The 17,085-nt window shown below is 43.9% G+C and overlaps 1 protein-coding gene across 1 annotated transcript in view; it reads left to right on the top strand.

Annotated features, from left to right (window-relative positions):
- Positions 1-17,085, top strand: part of Fhod3 (formin homology 2 domain containing 3) — a 439,678-nt gene that overhangs the window by 60,787 nt on the left and 361,806 nt on the right. The window contains exon 3 of the mRNA XM_071602801.1: positions 7,358-7,422. Coding sequence (XP_071458902.1) covers positions 7,358-7,422 — 65 coding nt within the window. The remainder of the gene's footprint in view (positions 1-7,357; positions 7,423-17,085) is intronic.

The following is a 17,085-nucleotide window of genomic DNA, read 5'->3' as shown; positions in this document are numbered from 1 at the left end:
CCTGTGTAGAGTAGGGATAGAACCCAGGGTGCTTAACCAGTGAGCCACCCGTGTCCCCAGCCCTTTCTTCGATGGAGCCTTGCTGAGTTGCTTAGGGCCTCACTTAGTTGCTGAGGCTGGCTTCAAACTTGAAATCATCCCGAGTCTCGGGGATTATAGGCATGGGCCACGGGGCCTGGCTACCATTTGTATATTTTTTCCATGGGAAAAGAAAGGATATTAATATGAAAAGATAGTCTTCAGACTGGAAGAAAGCATTGATAAAGCATATATTAAAGGATGAAGTCTTTAAAAACTCCATAACAAACCAAACCACCCAATTACAAATAAGACTTAAATAGAATAAGGCTGCATGTGGGACTCACCTGGGGTGGTTTTTACAACTGCCACTGCCTGGGCCCACGATCCCCGTGCTAATTTTATGAGCCTGAGGCTGAGCATGGAAGGCGGAGTTTTTAATGCTCCTCAGTTGTTTGCAATAGTCTCTAAGACTGAGAACCACTGCTATAGGTCCTGACCAAAGACCGGACCACCTGGGACAGCTTTTTTTTAAAGAAACAAGATTCCTTGCCAAGGAAGACATTAGGGTGGTATATGGACAGATGCTCAATATAATGTAGTTAAAACCAATCCCGTTACATTCATCTTAGAATGGCTGAAACCCCAAACACTGATGCCATCAAATGCTGGTGAGCACGTGGAACAGGACATTTCCTCACTGCTGGTGCGAATGTTACTTTAAAACAGTCCGTTTCTTGCACTGTAACAGTGGGTGGCCAAGCTCCCAGGTAGTTATGCAAATGAACTGAAGATTTGCATCACCACAAAAACCTGTGCATGAATGTTTTTAGCCCTTTTCCTCGTAATTGCCCAAACCTGGAAGCAATCAAGTTGTTGTTTAGTAGGTGAGCAAACTGCAGTATATACATGCAATGTTACTCGGTTATTTAAAAAGGGCTATCAAGATGGAAAATTCAGAGGAAAAATATTCATATTGTGAAGTCTGTGAAAACTCTGTACCGATTACAAACCTGGCCTTCTGTAAAAGGCAAAACTATGGCCTCAGTAAAGGGCTTTGGTGGTTGCCAGAGATGGGGATATGGGGGCTGGGTATTGGGGTGAGTAGATGGAGCACAGGGGCATTAGGGTGATAGGACTATGCTGTCGTTAGTGTTGGCTACAGGACATATTTGTGAAAACCCTTAGAACTGGTCAATACAAACTGAATCCTGAAGCAAACTGTGGACTGAATAATTGGTACACCTGTCTAACATCTTGCATGGTTACACTTGTTAACAGGCAAGGTGGTGTAGGGTGTGGCCACAAGGGTATCTTGGAACACTCTATTCCCTGCAGTTTTTCTATAAACATCCACTCTAAGAAAATGGTGGATAACTAGGCTATTTCAAGGACAATGTTGATTCCATGGTGTTCCTAGAACTCCAGCTCATCTATCTTTGCCATCCTATGGGTCTGGCTTTAGTCTTTCATGCTTTATCATAATTACAATATGGCTCCTCCCATTCCATTATACGAAGGCCTAATGCCCCTGTGCTCCATCTACTCACCCCAATACCCATTATATGAAGGCCTGTATTGGCTAGGGCACAGACTTCTCAAGTCAAATCTTAAAATATGACAGCTAAAATAAGTTTAGGGCTGGGGATGTAGCTTAGTGGTCAAGTGCTTGCCTAGCATGGGTAAGGCCCTAGGTTTGATCCTCAGCATCACATAAAAAATAAGATTAAATTCTTTGGGTTTTTTTTTTTTTTTGTGTGTGAGAGCCCAAATCTAGTCCCCCATTCTTGGACTTGGTAAACCAGGTATGGCATCAACAAAACAAAGATCCTATTTCTGGGTTTGAGGTGGCTGCTTTAATTCTTACCATATCATCCTCATCTCAGCCCCTTGAGGGAAAAGAACAAAGGGAGTGTATCCACATTCCTGTTGACATAACTTCTCTCATGCTGTTGGCCAAACTTGAGTTCATGGTCATACCATGAATTGTGGACTTGTGTCAGCTAACCTTCTCCATTACTCTGGATATTGGGTGACGGTCGTCCCTGCCTCAGAGGGAAAGGGTGAAGAGATCCCTTACCTATCCTTAAGGCTGTGTGTACCCTGCACAGATTCTTTCTAGAATGACTTTGAGATAACCCTCTAATCTGAGGATAGCATCCTAACATCTAAATATTGGTGCTTGCTGGGTCTGCTCCCCCTGTTTAAAGAGCTTTCCAGAAGCTCCATCAGCAATTTCCACCAATAACTCGCTGAGAACCTTGCTGCATGGAGGATGTACATTGTCACCCCAGAGAATGTTTTTAAAATACTTTTTAGTTGTCGATAGACGCAATACCTTTATCTTACTTTTTACGTGGTGCTAAGGCTCAAACCCAGTGCCTCAACACATGCAGGCAAGTGCTTTACCACTAAGCCACAACCCCAGCCCCAAATAATGGTCTTTTTATAAGACGGGGAATATGGGTACAGGATAGGTAACCAGCAGTGCCTGCTCTGCAAGGGGAGAGGTGCTCTCGAAGAGAGCAGTTAAGTACACCAGACCACAAGGTCGGGCTTCGAGAGGAACCAGGCATGTCAGAGATTGAAGATGCCCTTGGGAAGGGGGAATCCAAAGCATAGGGGAGCTGAGGATGGTGGGGGATCAGTGGGATTGCCTGGAAACTGTGGATGTGTCAAACAAGGGCTTCTCTGCTTTTGGAGGAGAGCCACGTATAGAAGGTAAGAAAAAAGGGTCTGAATATGGGGGGATTTAAAGCATGCACAGAAATGAACAAAATGGGTCTTAACTCTTACATATAAGTATCAAATTCCTAGGAAAGTCTCCATAGCCTCGGGTTAGGCAATAGTCTTAGACATGACACCAAAATCACAAGGGACAAAATGCAAATTGGACTTAATCAAAATGATCTCTTTTACCTCAAAAGATGTCATTGATAAAGTGAAAATTTCAGCTTCAGAATGTCTTCAAGTTGCATCTGATAAGGGACTTACAACTAGAATAGAATTTTTGCAATTTAATAATAAACCAATTAAAGCAACAAAGGATTTGACATTTCTCCAAGTAAAAATACAAGTGTCCAATAAGCAAAGATGCTCAACATCGTAAGTCCTTAGGGAAAGATGGATCAAAACCATGGGACGTCACTTCACACTTACTAGGATCAACATGACAGTAACGTATTGACACTGGACCCCTTATACATTACTGGTGGGAACATAGTACAGCTGCTTTAGAAGAATCGGTGTGATAGTTTCTTAAAATGTTAAACTACATAGCCCTACAATTTTATCTCTAGACATAGGCAAATGTTTTATCTCTGGGAAAAAATTTGTTTTTTGGTACACCAGTAATTGAGCCACATCCTGAAACCTTTCTTTGGTATTGGAGCTGGGCCTTGCTAAATAGCTGAGGCTGACTTTGAACTTGACATCCTCTGACTCGGGGATTGCAAGTGTGTGCCACAAAGCCTGGCTTACCTAGGTAAGAATTTGTACTATTAACTCAAATGGAAACAACTTGTCCCTCAACAGATTTATCGAGAACATTGTCTTGATAAATCCTTATCAAGGATTTGTCTCTTATCAAGAACATTGTGTAGCACTTACCGCATGCCAGCTAGCCAAATGCCACATGCATATCCAATAGAATACTACTTGGCAATAAAAAGTGAAGTATGAATGTGTCATGGGATGGATGAGGCTTGAAACCGGACACACAATGATGCTGTATAATTTGTATGAAGCGTCCAGAAAAGGAAAATGTGTAGAGACAAGGTAAACTAGTGTCAGGCTGTGTGGCACTAGGCAATGATGGCAGATGGACATGAAGCTTCTCTCTGGGCAGTGAAGAAAAATTAGATTTTTGCTGATTACTGGTGTATTAATAGTTGTACAGCCATCAATTTTATGGTCCCTAATCGTACCTCATTAAAGGCTACAAAGTTGTCAAGGAATGCTCATGGATGAGATGCTGGCTGAGCTTGTGACAGATTGGGCTGGGTATGGTAAGTTCCAGCTTTTGGGATGAGAAATTATGGTGGAGGAGAGAACAGCAAAAAGATAGTGGAACTGGCCTCTGAGAAAGCACCCAGGAATCAGAGCTTTGGTTCCCTCTGGACACATGCAGGGGCTTCATGCTTGGGTCACAGGATGTATACTGCAGGGCACTTCCAAATGAATCCTGTTTATCTTGGGACTCCTTACAGTTAGAGGAGATAGCTCCTTCCTTGGAGATCTGTTGCCAAACACTACACGGAAGGGACAAGCTTTAGTAGGGTCCCTTGAAAAAGTTCATGTTAAATCCCTGGAATTTTAATTGAGCAGGAAAGAAGCAATAACAAATGGGTCATTGCTGTGGATTCTTGAATGGGTGATAAAAAGGGAGAGAAGGGAAAGATGGGAGAGATGGAAGTAACAAGGCAGACTGACATGAAGAGGAGTGGATAGCCAATCAATTAGGACAGGAATGGAACAAGGGAAGTGAAGGTGGCTTGGAGACTGCCATCCTGTACCCTTACCAAGAACATTGTCTAGCACCTACCACATGCCGGGCATGTTCCTAGCACACTGTTTGCGTGTTCCTCTCACCCTGCATAGAAACTAGGCAGCATTATCCCATTTTACAGACTTGGGTTAAGTAACTTGTCAAAGATCGCACAGCTGGCTTGAGTCTGGTGTTTTCTTAACCCCCCACGTCCCCCAGTGTAATGGGAGAGACCGGAATATTTTGGGAGGTCAGTATAATGGCAGCTGGCTCTTAGACATTGAGCTTCTAAGTAAATCTCAGCATGTACTTTTACTAGCTGGTGACTGGTTGAAATCCCCCTTCATCTCTGTATCCCCAGGCAGGAGTGTTGACTGAGGCTTCCAGCTCTGGAAGCTGTTAAGAAATTTCTATTTGGGCAACTGCAGAGGGACCCTGGTCTTGCAGGATAGTTAACCATGGAATTCTAACCTTAAGATTGGCTCTTATGAGACTGGAGGAATATTTGGGTCATTAGTTCCACTGTTGGTACCAAAATGATCAAGCCTTTGACTCTGCTCAAAGGCTTTGACCCTTGCTTTTATCCCAAGGTCTTTGGTTTTCTGCAAAAAATGTGCCCTTGAGAGGGATGGAATGGAAACACAGGCTTCTGGGAGCCTTAAATGGTTAAATCAGATTTTTGCTTCCCCAAGGCCATAGGCATAATAAGAGAAACTCGTGTTTTCTGAGAATCCAGGAAGTATTGGGAAATTTAGTGGTAGTGCCATCGCATCCCTTATGCGCAGGCCTTGACAGGCATTCTCCTTGAGTTGCACATCTGTTTTAGATAATTCCATTGTCACTGGGGTGGTGTTGGCCTTGGATGTGGCCTCAGGTTGAGGTATGGCCACTGGTTCGGAAGAGCAGCTGGACTTGAACTAGAGCCGTTTCCCTGCATTGGCCACGCTGATAACAGGACTGGAATCCTCCCGGAGCAGTTAGGTCACACTGAGCTGCCTTCAGAGTTCTGGTACTCCGTATATTCTCTCCGCCCCCCCCCCCCCAGCTGCTACTGAAGGGTGACTGGGAAGATGCAGTTGTAAAGGGGCTCTGGCACACCCATCTCTGGGAGATAAAGGGTTATTAAAGTGCTTACCCTAGTGTCCAGTGACAGCTTCTCCAATTTAATTTCTGCAACATGGAAGCTCCAGGAAGGCAGGTACCAAAGTTTGTATTAGGAGTCCCTGGAGAAACCATACCAATAAGCTCTATCCAGATAACCCAAGAAACTTTAGGGAATGGGCTTATGTAGTTGTGGGGCTGACCTGTGGGTAGGCCAGAAAGCTTGCAAATGCAGGTTAAGAACTGCCGTTGCTGTCTGAACCCTCTTGTGAATCCTCCAGAACTTGGGGTATTCAGAGATGTTATCTTTGGCCAATTCATGGTCTATCAAAGATCACATGATGCTTACTATTGAATTACAACTGATGTGGGTTACAGAAATTCCTTGGGATTGGAAGCCATCAGGGCTTTATTCTTGGCCGGGTAAGACAAACACACCTGCTGGGCCTGCCCTACCTCAGAACATCTTCTTGGCAGTCAAACAAAAGGAAGTCCAATAATTCAGTTCAAAACACCTAATGGAATTTTTTTAATAGGATAACAAGAGTTGGAAGAAAGTCTGTCATAATTTTTTTTTTTTTGAGGAATAAAATTTTGCAGAAATCTGTTCATAGAAATCTCAAACCGGGCTTATAGACGGGCCAGGTGTTGAGTATTTGTAACCTTTTAAAAACTAATGCCCAGCGTGTAGGAGGTGTAAACCAGTCAAACACAAAAACGGACAGGCTTCACTGCAATTCAAAGGCAGCCCAAGATTCTCCACCCCATGAGCAGTTGCTGGGCTGAAGGCTAGCATGTTTCTAGGACTATAAAACTGGTTTTTCTAAAGAATCAGCCTGTTTTAATTATCTGATCTCCAGAGTAAAAATAACCAATGCAGTCACTACTGTGGATAATTCATAACTATATTAACAGTGTGCCTTGGTGAGTTCTAGGGCCTCTTCTCACAGCCACAGCACCAGGAAGTAGGAAGCCATGCCCAGGCTTTCCCCGTGGGGAGAGATGAGGCTGGGACAGAATTCAGCCACTAAATACTGACACTGTCACACTGTGGCCCTGTTTAACCTCTGCCCCTTGCCCATGTGTCTAGGCTCAGGATCCCTGTTCAACCCCAGGTAGCAAGGACTCAGGTTCTCTTCTTCCATATCCTACCTGATGCTCTGTACTTCATAAGGCCTGGCACTATGGAGGGTAGGCCCTGGTAGGAGTGGAATTGGGGAGGACCCTTCTCACTGAGAACCAGAGACAGACAGAAACTAGTGCGATTGGGGGTGGTGTCAGTTGGCCTGTAAGTGCTCTTCATTGGATTCTCGTCCTGAAAGAGGACAGAAAAAAGCGGAGACGACTGAATTTATACCCGGCAGAACAGCTCTGATTGCCCTGTGATTTGTTTCCTTTTCCTGTAACTATATAAAAAATATAGCTATGGGAATGATCAAACAATTGTTACATTCCAGGAATTTCACTTCACAGACCCGGATCTTAAAAAAAATTTCCCAGCATAATCAAGCATGACTATGTGCAAACTCTGTGGATGGAACGAGTTGATGGGACTTGACAACAAAACACATGTGCCAATCCAACAAAATTGGTCTGTTTTTGCTTCCTTGAAGCCCTATAATGTTGCATTATTTCAGGGTAGATTCTGGTTGTTTGGGACCCTGCTTATTAGAAATCTTTCAGATGGCTGTTGATCAACAGCATTGGGTAAATTTGTTGACTCACACGCTGTTTTGTCACTGTTTCCCTTAGGAGGGGCAAGAAGCACAGCATCATCTTGAGGACGCAGCTGTCCGTGAGGGTCCATGCCTGCATCGGTGAGTGACACCTACAGCAGGGCATGTTTGCTGTTCATACTTAAAGATCAAACATGAGCTGAGAAACATCACTGTTACAAACTCGGGCATGTCATATGCTTAGTCCACGCCTATTGTGGGCTCTTGTAGTTTTAGTGAAGCATTTTGAGCAATGATTTCGAGTCCTGTTTCATCTTGGCTGCTTTTGCTCTTCAGATGTGACTGGAGCTTGAATTTCAGATTGCTAGTGAGATTCTTGCAGTGCTGGGACAGAAGAGGTTCTTCCCGGGCTCTAACCAGTGTGAGCCTCTAGTCTTTGGTGTGATCCTTCAGGTGCTTCTTGGTGGATCTGGGAAGCCCATTTGTGGGGAAGCAGATCTGATGTTCTAGGCTTGGCCAGATGATTGGAAAGGAAATCTTGGGTCAGTGAAGGCACATGTGGATATAGAGCAAAATGGTATTACTTGGATGAATATACTTGAGGTTCAGAATGGCTTGCCCGAGGTCAATTGGACACTGCAGGGACCATTCCTGTAGCCACTGGTTTTGCTGAAACCCTTGGTTTCCCCACCCGGAGACACTGATTCAATGGTGGAAAGTAGATTTCTTGCCTAAAATGGGCAACCTCATGTAAATAGTCTATAACATTGTGGCCCGTTTCCTCCTGGCATTGGGTCAAGTTGAAGCAAGAACATAATTTTCTAAGAAAAGGAACTAAAACTCACTTTGTGTGGAAGTACTTCATATCTGTAATTTTGCTTTTAATATACGCAGTGGTCTTCATTCAGGTCTCTAATTAGAAAATAATTTTTGTTGAGTCCTAGTCTGCACCTGGAATGTGGTTTCATGGGTGGAGTGAAAGGAATAGTTTCTGGTGGTTTTTCCTTTTTGCTTTCTTGGAGAGCAGGGATGGATGGGGGGAGCTAGAGATGGAATCTGTCATTTTACTTCACTTGCAGTGAAGTGGTGAGGTTGCAAGTAAGAATGAGGCTCTGACTCTGTAATCAAGAGTGACTACACAGGTGACTTCAGATGGGAAGGTCAGGATGTTGGGAGGATTTAAATGTTTTGGGAAATAAGTCGAGGACCTGCATCCAACCTTGGCTGTTCTACTTTATAACTGCTGGTACCACTGAGTGACTGTAAAACATACATGGGCCTTGAATTATATCTAATCGCTTGCTTTTTAATTACCTGTCCATAATTTCTGTTATATGTATCAATCATTTCTCCCTAAAGAAAATGCATGTAACTCATCACTTTGGATAAACTTTCCCCTATTCAAATTCCAATCTAGGATAAAGCCAGGCACATCATATATGCTGAGCACAACTAAAGGTCAACAATTACACATAGCTGACAGCCTCTAGACACTTGTGACATGAGTATACACTGGCATTTCCTAGGGACAGGAAAACAGACTGTACAAAAAGGCTCAAACTCTGAACAGACTCCTTCTAAAAACAAAAACTATTTTGCAGTATATACTTAAATTATATCAAGTACAGGAGTTTCTCCAAACAACTTCAATGTTGACTCTCTGCATTAACATCTGTATTCTGAAGTCCTGTGTGATGGATGAAAAACGGCCATCCTATCCCATGGCGTGCTCAGCACAGTAGCCAGCTGAGCCAACCCTTGACTGGGACACTCCTGCCTTACTGCTGCAGGGGCTCAACTGGTTGGTGAGTGTGTGTGCACTTAAACCTCCTTATGTCAATTGCACCCATCATTGGAATTATGTAACTTAATGATCCCCAAGTATTTTATAAATGGAAGATATGAATATACAAGTTACTGCTTTGAAAGTTCACTGGATATTCTATGGAAAATAGGTCATTACAAAAGCATTTGTCAATATAAGTGGGTTATAATTCTGAGAAGTGGAGAATGTGAGAAACCTACAACTCTTTCTTTTCTGGGTGCTGGAGATTGAACTCGGGACACTCAAACACTGAGCCACATTCCCCAGCTCCACTTTGTATTTTGTTTGGAGACAGGGTCTCACTGAATTACTTAGCACCTTGCTTTTGCTGATGCTGCCTTTGAATTCCCCATCTTCCTGCCTCAGCCTCCCGAGCTGCTAGGATTACAGGCCTGTGCCACTGTGCCTGGCTAGAAGATTCTATTGTCAACTGTCTTTGGTTCTTGCTTGAACCAGAGGGGGGCGGAGGAAACGGATGGGAAGTTGTAGACCATGTTTTTAGCATGGTTCATGAAAGAAGATCCTTGTGGAAGTCCAGTGAGTAGCTTCTCAAAGAACCAGTTTGGCCTCTTCATAGGTAAACTGTGGCATGTGGTCCCTGTAGGTACAAGTTTTCAAAGTGTGTACATTGTTTTTTAAAGCATTTTCTGCTTTAATCAGCTTTTACCATTAGTTACCTCAGGCCTCAGTATGCCAGATGAGAGGGCTTGAATGTAAAATGAACATTAACACCCAAGAAAGCAGTTTTTTTTTCTTTGCATTAAAACACTTGTTTCATTTTCTGTTGGCAATATCTGGATTTATTATAGCACTAAACAATATCCTTTGGCTATGTATAGAAAATGGAATGTATGCGTCATGTTTATGAAGCACCTCCTCCATTGTAACATTCTCTACTTTTCCAAGGGGCAACATCAGAGCAGGATTTCTTTGAGGTGTTGTTTGGCTTCTTAATACCAATCTCCAGTTGAAATTACAAAGGAAATGGCAACGGGTGGGGTGGGGGGAACCCATTGGCTGAGTCCTCCTTTCCTCTACAGATAATATCCCTTCTTAACCCTGTGAGATGAATTACTGTGGACACTGGACATAGCAGCTGCTACTGTTAGACTAACATCACATCCAATACCGCAAAGACCCTCCTTTTCTAGAAGGATCCAGTGTCATGACACAACTAAACCAGCCAGGGTCACTCCAAGTAAACTTGGACTAAATAAAGACAAAGTAACTTATTTGGGTTCAGTGACCACTCCTCAGCCACAGCTCCCACAAAGGGGGGCAAGGCAGGCAAGAAAACACCCCTCAAACCCAGGTTTTATTGGTGAGAAGCCATTCAAATGCCGCAAAGGGTTAGGTTTTGGGGGGTTGAGTCTAGCTTTGTGATGTCTTGCTGTCAGCAGACTGACATGGTGGAAGATCACACCTGCCTCATGTGCTGTAATCAAAGGCAGAGCACATGAAAGGGACACAGACGTGCACAGCCCCGACATGGCGGCAGCACCAGTCTAGTCAAGTCTGCTGTGAGCTCAAAATGCTCATAACTCGCATCCCGTGGCTGGCTTGCCATAACCCAGGATCAGCTTTTGTCTTATGGGTCTAAAATACTACTAAATGCATGTCTCCAAGTCCTGTCTTCCTTATCCTACCTTCTCTTTTTATTAAGTATAGGAATGTTCAGAATCCAGGATGGTGTTGACAAATTGGAGGTGACATGTCTTTGGCATTCTCCATTTAACTCTGGAGCCCCGTGGGATGAGAGTGGAGCTTCATGGTTAGCAACCAGCAAGCCTCACTAAAAATGAAGGCTACAGGGGTTCTGCTTTGATAGTCGCAGCCAGATCTGAGATGGGTCTTTTCTATAGTGCTGTGATTCTGATGGATTTGTCCGGAGATTGCAATGAGATTCTGGTATAGGCCTTGGTCCTTCATTCTCTAATTTTTCGCATGAACACTTGATGTAACACTGCAGCAAAGAATGCATAACTTGCCTTTTATTTTTTGGTGCTAGGGATTGAACCCAGGGCCTTGTGCATGCAAGACGAGCAATCTACCAACTGAACTATATCAACTTGCCTTCTTAATACAGCTTCAGTCTAAGAAAAGTATGGATAGCCCTATCGTGGGCATTGGACTTATGCCTAGCAGATTTTGTACTTAGATATGAGAAATCTGCACTTCATGAGGTTGATAGGGATCAAAAAGTTCATTTTTCTCAGGGATCCTATTTAGATACCAGAAAACATTCTGATGGCTAGGTATTTTCATGCAGAGAAAAGAGCTCAAGAATTGTGGGTGAAAGAATAGAATCAAGGATATAAAACATGAAATTGTTTAGGATCTAAAATTTGTTTTCTACTGGTAGACAATTTTGCATTTCTGTTTGGCTCAAAATCTCTTGTGCTTCACTTCTCTGAAGTCTTTCTATTAAGGAAGTAAATCCTGTCAATTGATTCTGAGACCCAGAAAGCCTATGCTTATGCCTACCAAAAGAGTAAAAGGGTAGAATTGGCTGAAGATTCCAAAGTGTCACTTACATTTGAAGCTGAAAAAGATCAGCTTGGCACGCGGTCTTCGGAGGCATTTCTCCACAGCCTAGGTGACAGGTCTGCCCATGGAGATGGGGTGTGAAGAAGCTGGCAAGGTGGCTGCGAAGTACCTAATCTCTGCATGAGATTAGCTTCCTTGCTCAAAGGATCAAGTTACAGGGACAAAGACTATTTTAAAGGAAGAAAATGTGAGAAAAGACTGCTTTGTCCATTGATGCAGTAAAGCAGTCGATTTCCAGCAACGGAAACATAGTGAACAAGGCATCGATACATAATTTGCAAAGCATTTTCTTGTAAGCCAAGTCACACAGCTGTCTATGCTCTGCATTTTAGTATGGCTACAACAAAGAGGTGAATTGCAAATAGCGGAGCACTTCTTCAAAAGCGGCCTTCTAATGTGAATGAGGGGGTTCATTTCACATGCCAGCCAATTTTGGGAAGTGGCCGCCTGGGGCACAGTGTTGAGGATCCTGAACCCTTAATGGGAAAGGATCCTGTGATAGCATCGGCTTGTATTGGTGAAGGTGGCCTGTGTGTTTGTGTGGGGTGGAGCCAGGTGAGGTACGAGTCATGTCTAAACCTCCTGCAGTGACTTGAGTGTGGGGTCCTGGGCTTCTGGATTCAGTGTGGGGAGTAGAGCTGTGACCATGGCTCCCACCACCCTCCCTGCTCTGCTCCTGCATCCTTCTCGGGCTTGGCCTTTCTTAAACTTATAGTTCTGTGTGGTTCACCCATCCTTTACCTCTTCCTGTGCTTTCTGACCAGGCCGGGTACCACTCCCCTTACCTCTGAGCATCTTTCCCTCTGCTCAGATAAGTTTAAGCTGTCTTCTCACAGGTGGCAAAGTCCTCCTGGCCCTCACAGGGAGGCACTCTGCCAGCTTCCTTTTTTGGCACCACCCTGGAGAGGGCTTCAGGGGGTCACTGAGCCATGGAGAATTATCTAGATCTCAGTGCAATTTTTCCCTGCTTCTTGGCTAGGTGTCTGTCTGAAGTCTGTTAGAACTAGGTTTTCTCTGGGAAACAGCAAATTACCTTTTTGACCTTTGTGGGCCTGGCAGCACCTTTGGTGATTCTGTGCTGGGTAACAAAGACAAGGTGTTACCGAGCACAGTGGCTGCCTTGGCAGCACTGTACAGTGACGTGTGATCTTGGGTGCTGTGGGGCCCACGAAGGTGCTGCTGGCCCTCTGCTGTCCGCCCAGAAGCTCACACCTATATCCACTGCATGACTGAGAACTGGAGTCAAGATGACTGTTCCCTGGTTGAGACCCCCTGACCCAGAGCCATTGTACCCTCTTGTCCCCACCCCCAGATTAGGCTTTCTGTATATTCAGGCTTTGGACGTGGACTTCTTGCGGATCCCATTTTGCTTTCCAGCTACTTCAGCTACCTCTGCCATCAACACCACTGCAACCTTGGGAACTGCCTTCACGCCTTGTCCCTAGACTTTGGTGTCCAGGCTCACCAGCTGTGCACATCCCTGGAGGCATTGGGTGCAGTGGTTACTATTTTTGCCTTCTGGGACCCATCTGTCCCTCATTCCATGAGAAGTGCTCATCCTCCTGCAGAGCCTGGTATAAATGGTCTCCCATGCAACAGGGGACTTCAGGGCCCTTTTTTAAAACTACCTCCCTTTTATACCTCAAGAAGTTTGTGACCCAGTTTTGCCTGTGGTTCTCTTTTCAGTGTAAAAACAAGCTCCATGGGTTAATCAGATAAGTACCTCCCGTCATCTGTTTTCTTGCTAATCTGCCACAGGTTCCAGGTGGCAGACTCCCCAAACGTCCATGTTTCTAAAAGGCCCTTGGATCTGGGTTGGATGAGATTTCTTAAGTCTGCCTGTCAGCTGCTGACCACTCTAGGTGGCCACCTTCCTAAAGTGCCTTATCTGTTGGATGTGCTGATCCCCATGTCCATCCCCAAGTCCTAAATGGGAAAGAGTATGAGCAGGATGTGAAACTTGCTACAAGTCTTGTTAACCTTTGTTGGTCTAGTTTTGAAATGCTAGTGTCCAGTTCTGCTTCACATATTTTCACAAGTGCTGTGACTTCATGATACATAAGTCAAGAATGAGCTTTTACCCCAAATGGAAAGAGCAACTAGAGAATTCTTCACATCTTTTTAGTTGTAGTTGGTGCTAAGGATCAAACCCAGGCCCTCGCACGTGCTAGGCGAGTGCTCTACCACTAAGCCACAACTGCAGCCTTAGAGAATGAACTTAAAGCTTGGCTCTAGTGTCTGCAGACCTGCAGGTAAACAAATGCAGGAGATGAAGACGCACCTGTTGAGGTAGCATGAGAACCTGCCAGATATGGCCAGAAATTCAGGACACTTATAGGAACCAAGAAGCATCAGGAAAAGAAATATGGATGTGAACATGTGAATTGAAGATCTCGTGTGGCAGCTTTGTTTGATGTTTGTGCTCTACCCCTCCACCCCTGCTCTACTTAAATTACTTATTGTATCTTTAGTACTTGATCTTTTATCTCTAAGGATCTCAAGATAATGGTTCTAAGGCAGTGTTCAAATTCCATTATCTGTTCTGTTCTAGTAATCGCATCCTGGTCACTTAGAGGATCATGACATTCTGGCAAAAACTGATGGAGAATGTAGTCATATTGGTGAGCATACCTGCAGCTAGGAGATGGGAGATATGTGCTGGCAGTTAGACTGTGAAATTGCTCTCCGGAAAAACCTTCAGTTTTAACCCCTGGTAGGGAAGATGCTATGCTTTTGAGTGACTTCTAACTGGACTGTATACACATGCTTTTCCCCCTTGCAGGTCTGGCCATTTTTATGGTACAGCACAAGCTCTACTGATGGTAGTTTGTGCCCATGACTGTCCCCATAGAGGGACAACTTCATTTTTGTCAACAGTAGGTCGATTTTTGGGAAACAAAAGCTTTGTCTTGCTATCAGATTTTGACATTCAGAGATTCGAGGAGGATGGATGCTCACTAACGTCTCGTTAAATGGAGTTCTCAAGATTGTGTTAAAGTACCAATCACAAACCACTGAGACCCATGGAAATGGATTCCTGGGGGATCTTGGAGCATAGTCCCATTTCTGGTCTACTAGAAATACCTAATGGGTTTTATTTTAAAACATACATGTGTGTAAGACAGGTAAAACACATAACCAGTTCAAGACTTAAAGAGGGTAAAAGGCATTGGCACACCTGTTGCAAGGGCTGCTATCTCAAGTTCATGCACTGGAGTAATAGGGACGGGATAGCCAAAGGGAACTGACAAAGTTTGGATATAAACTGAGGAGTGGGATAGCTGGGTCAAATGGTGATTCCATTCCAAGTTTTCTGAGGAATCTCCCCACTGTTTTCCAGAGCGGTCGCACCAATTTGCTATCTCGCCAGCAACGTATGAGTGTGCCCTTTTCCCCATATGCTTGCTGACACTATTTTTATTCTTGACAACTGCCATTCTGACAATGGTGAGATGAAATCTTAGTAGTTCTGACTTGTACTTATCCAACTACTAGGGATGTTGAACATTTCTTATTTGTTGGCTGATTATATATCTCCTGAGAAGTCTGTTCAGTTCCTTGGCATGTTTATTGATTGGGTTGTTTCTTTTGGTATTAATTTTGAGGTCTTCATATATCCGAGACTAATGCTCTATCTGTGCATGTGGTACAAATTTGCTTCCATACTGTAAGCTGTCTTCACTGATCATCTCTTTTGCTGAGCTCTTTACTTTGAATCCATCCTGTTTATTGATTCCTGACTCTATTTCTTGTGCCTTAGGGAGCTTAAGGAAGTCAGGGCCTAGTCCAACATGAAGATATGGGCCTACTTTTTCTTCTAGGTGCAGGGTCTCAAAAAAAAAAAACCAAAAAAACTTTTGTGCATGGTGAGAGATAGGGGTTTAACTTCATTTTGCATATGGATTTCCAATTTTCAACCATCATTTGACCCAGCTATCTCCTTGGTGTATATCCAAAGAACTTAAAATCGGCATAATATAATGACATTGCCACACCAATGTTTATAGCAGCTCAATTCACAGTAGCTAAACTAGAACCAACCTTAGATGCCCATCAATAGATGAATGGATAAAGAAACTTGTATATACACAATGGAATATTATTCAGCATTAAAGCTAGAGAATAAAATTGTGGCATTTGCAGGTAAATGGTAGAGCTGGGGAATGCTAAGCAAAGTAAGCCAATTGCAAAAATAAAAGCTGAATGTTTCCTGAGTGGATGGTGATCTGTGATGGGGGGAGCATGGGAAGAATGCAGGAACTTTAGGCAAAAGGGAGAGGTTAAGGGTAGGAAAGTGGTGGAATGAGATGGACATCATTACCTTGGGTACATGTATGACTGCATGAATGGTGTATCAATACTGTGTACAACCAGAGAATTGATGATATGCTCCACTTGTGTATGATGAATTGAAATGCACTCTGTCGTGTACAACTAAGTAGGACAAATAAAAAAGCTTCTCAATTGTTAGCATAGTTGAAAACGACAGAATGTTTTGTGGGTTTAATTGTGCCCAGAAGCAACATGCTTTATCTGTAATCTCAGCACTGCATCGTGAGCATGTGGGCTGGAATGCAAGGACTTGGAGCAAACCTTGACAAGGGATGGGGCCAGGCACACAGCTCATACCCCACTTCTTACCCTTTACAGTGTATTTACTTCAGATCCACTGGCCAATTTAAGAATGGTCTTAAAATTAGTGACTGTCTACATGTTTCAAAAGTAGACAAAAGCCTACAAAGATCATTGGTTGGAGAGGAACTCTATCAACAAATGAGAGAAGTCCTGATGGTTTATCTGAGTCCCTAATTACTGACTCACATTGGCAGTTTGGTTCTTTCCCACCCAGTTTCACAGCCTCACTATGCCTCTGAGCCATAGAGGAGCTGGGAAGGTTAGCCCACAAGTACTAAGTTGTTCTCTCAAGGTTTCGGGACCGAACGTATAGGATGCAGGCTGGAGTCCCTGATGGGTGTTGCCTGTGCTGACCTGGTGCTCTTGTGTCTAGCTCATGGAGCCCATCTCAGCCCTTCTCCAGATATAAGATTGTAGAAGCTAAGGTCCTTCCAGTCCGAGAAGCCTGAGCAGTACTGGCAGAACTTCTAAATGTCTTCTGAAACACTTTCTGTGAAGTGTTTCAAAGGCTTCAAAGGATGGGGTTCTGGCTGAGCGCCAGTGTTTGAGATTGCCTGAAGGGAAGGTAGGTCAGCTGAGAAACTGGTTTTGGCCCTTGGTGAGCTTTGTTTAGAAATCCTTCTGAGCCAAGCTGTAGATCCTACAGAGGGAGGTGGGACTTCTGGTCCCTTCTAGGCTTCTATCTCAACTGACACACGTGCCTTAGTCAGCCCTCATGTTGAGAAATGCTAGGAAACTGGCTCTTCACTGACTAGAACATCATATGGTGGTCTCTGGATTTAGGAGGTGCCCAAAAG

Source organism: Marmota flaviventris, chromosome 16, assembly GCF_047511675.1.
Source record: "Marmota flaviventris isolate mMarFla1 chromosome 16, mMarFla1.hap1, whole genome shotgun sequence".
NCBI classification, from domain to species: domain Eukaryota; kingdom Metazoa; phylum Chordata; class Mammalia; order Rodentia; family Sciuridae; genus Marmota; species Marmota flaviventris.
The sequence above is the reverse complement of the archived record's forward strand: the minus strand, read 5'-3'. Positions and strand labels throughout refer to the sequence as shown.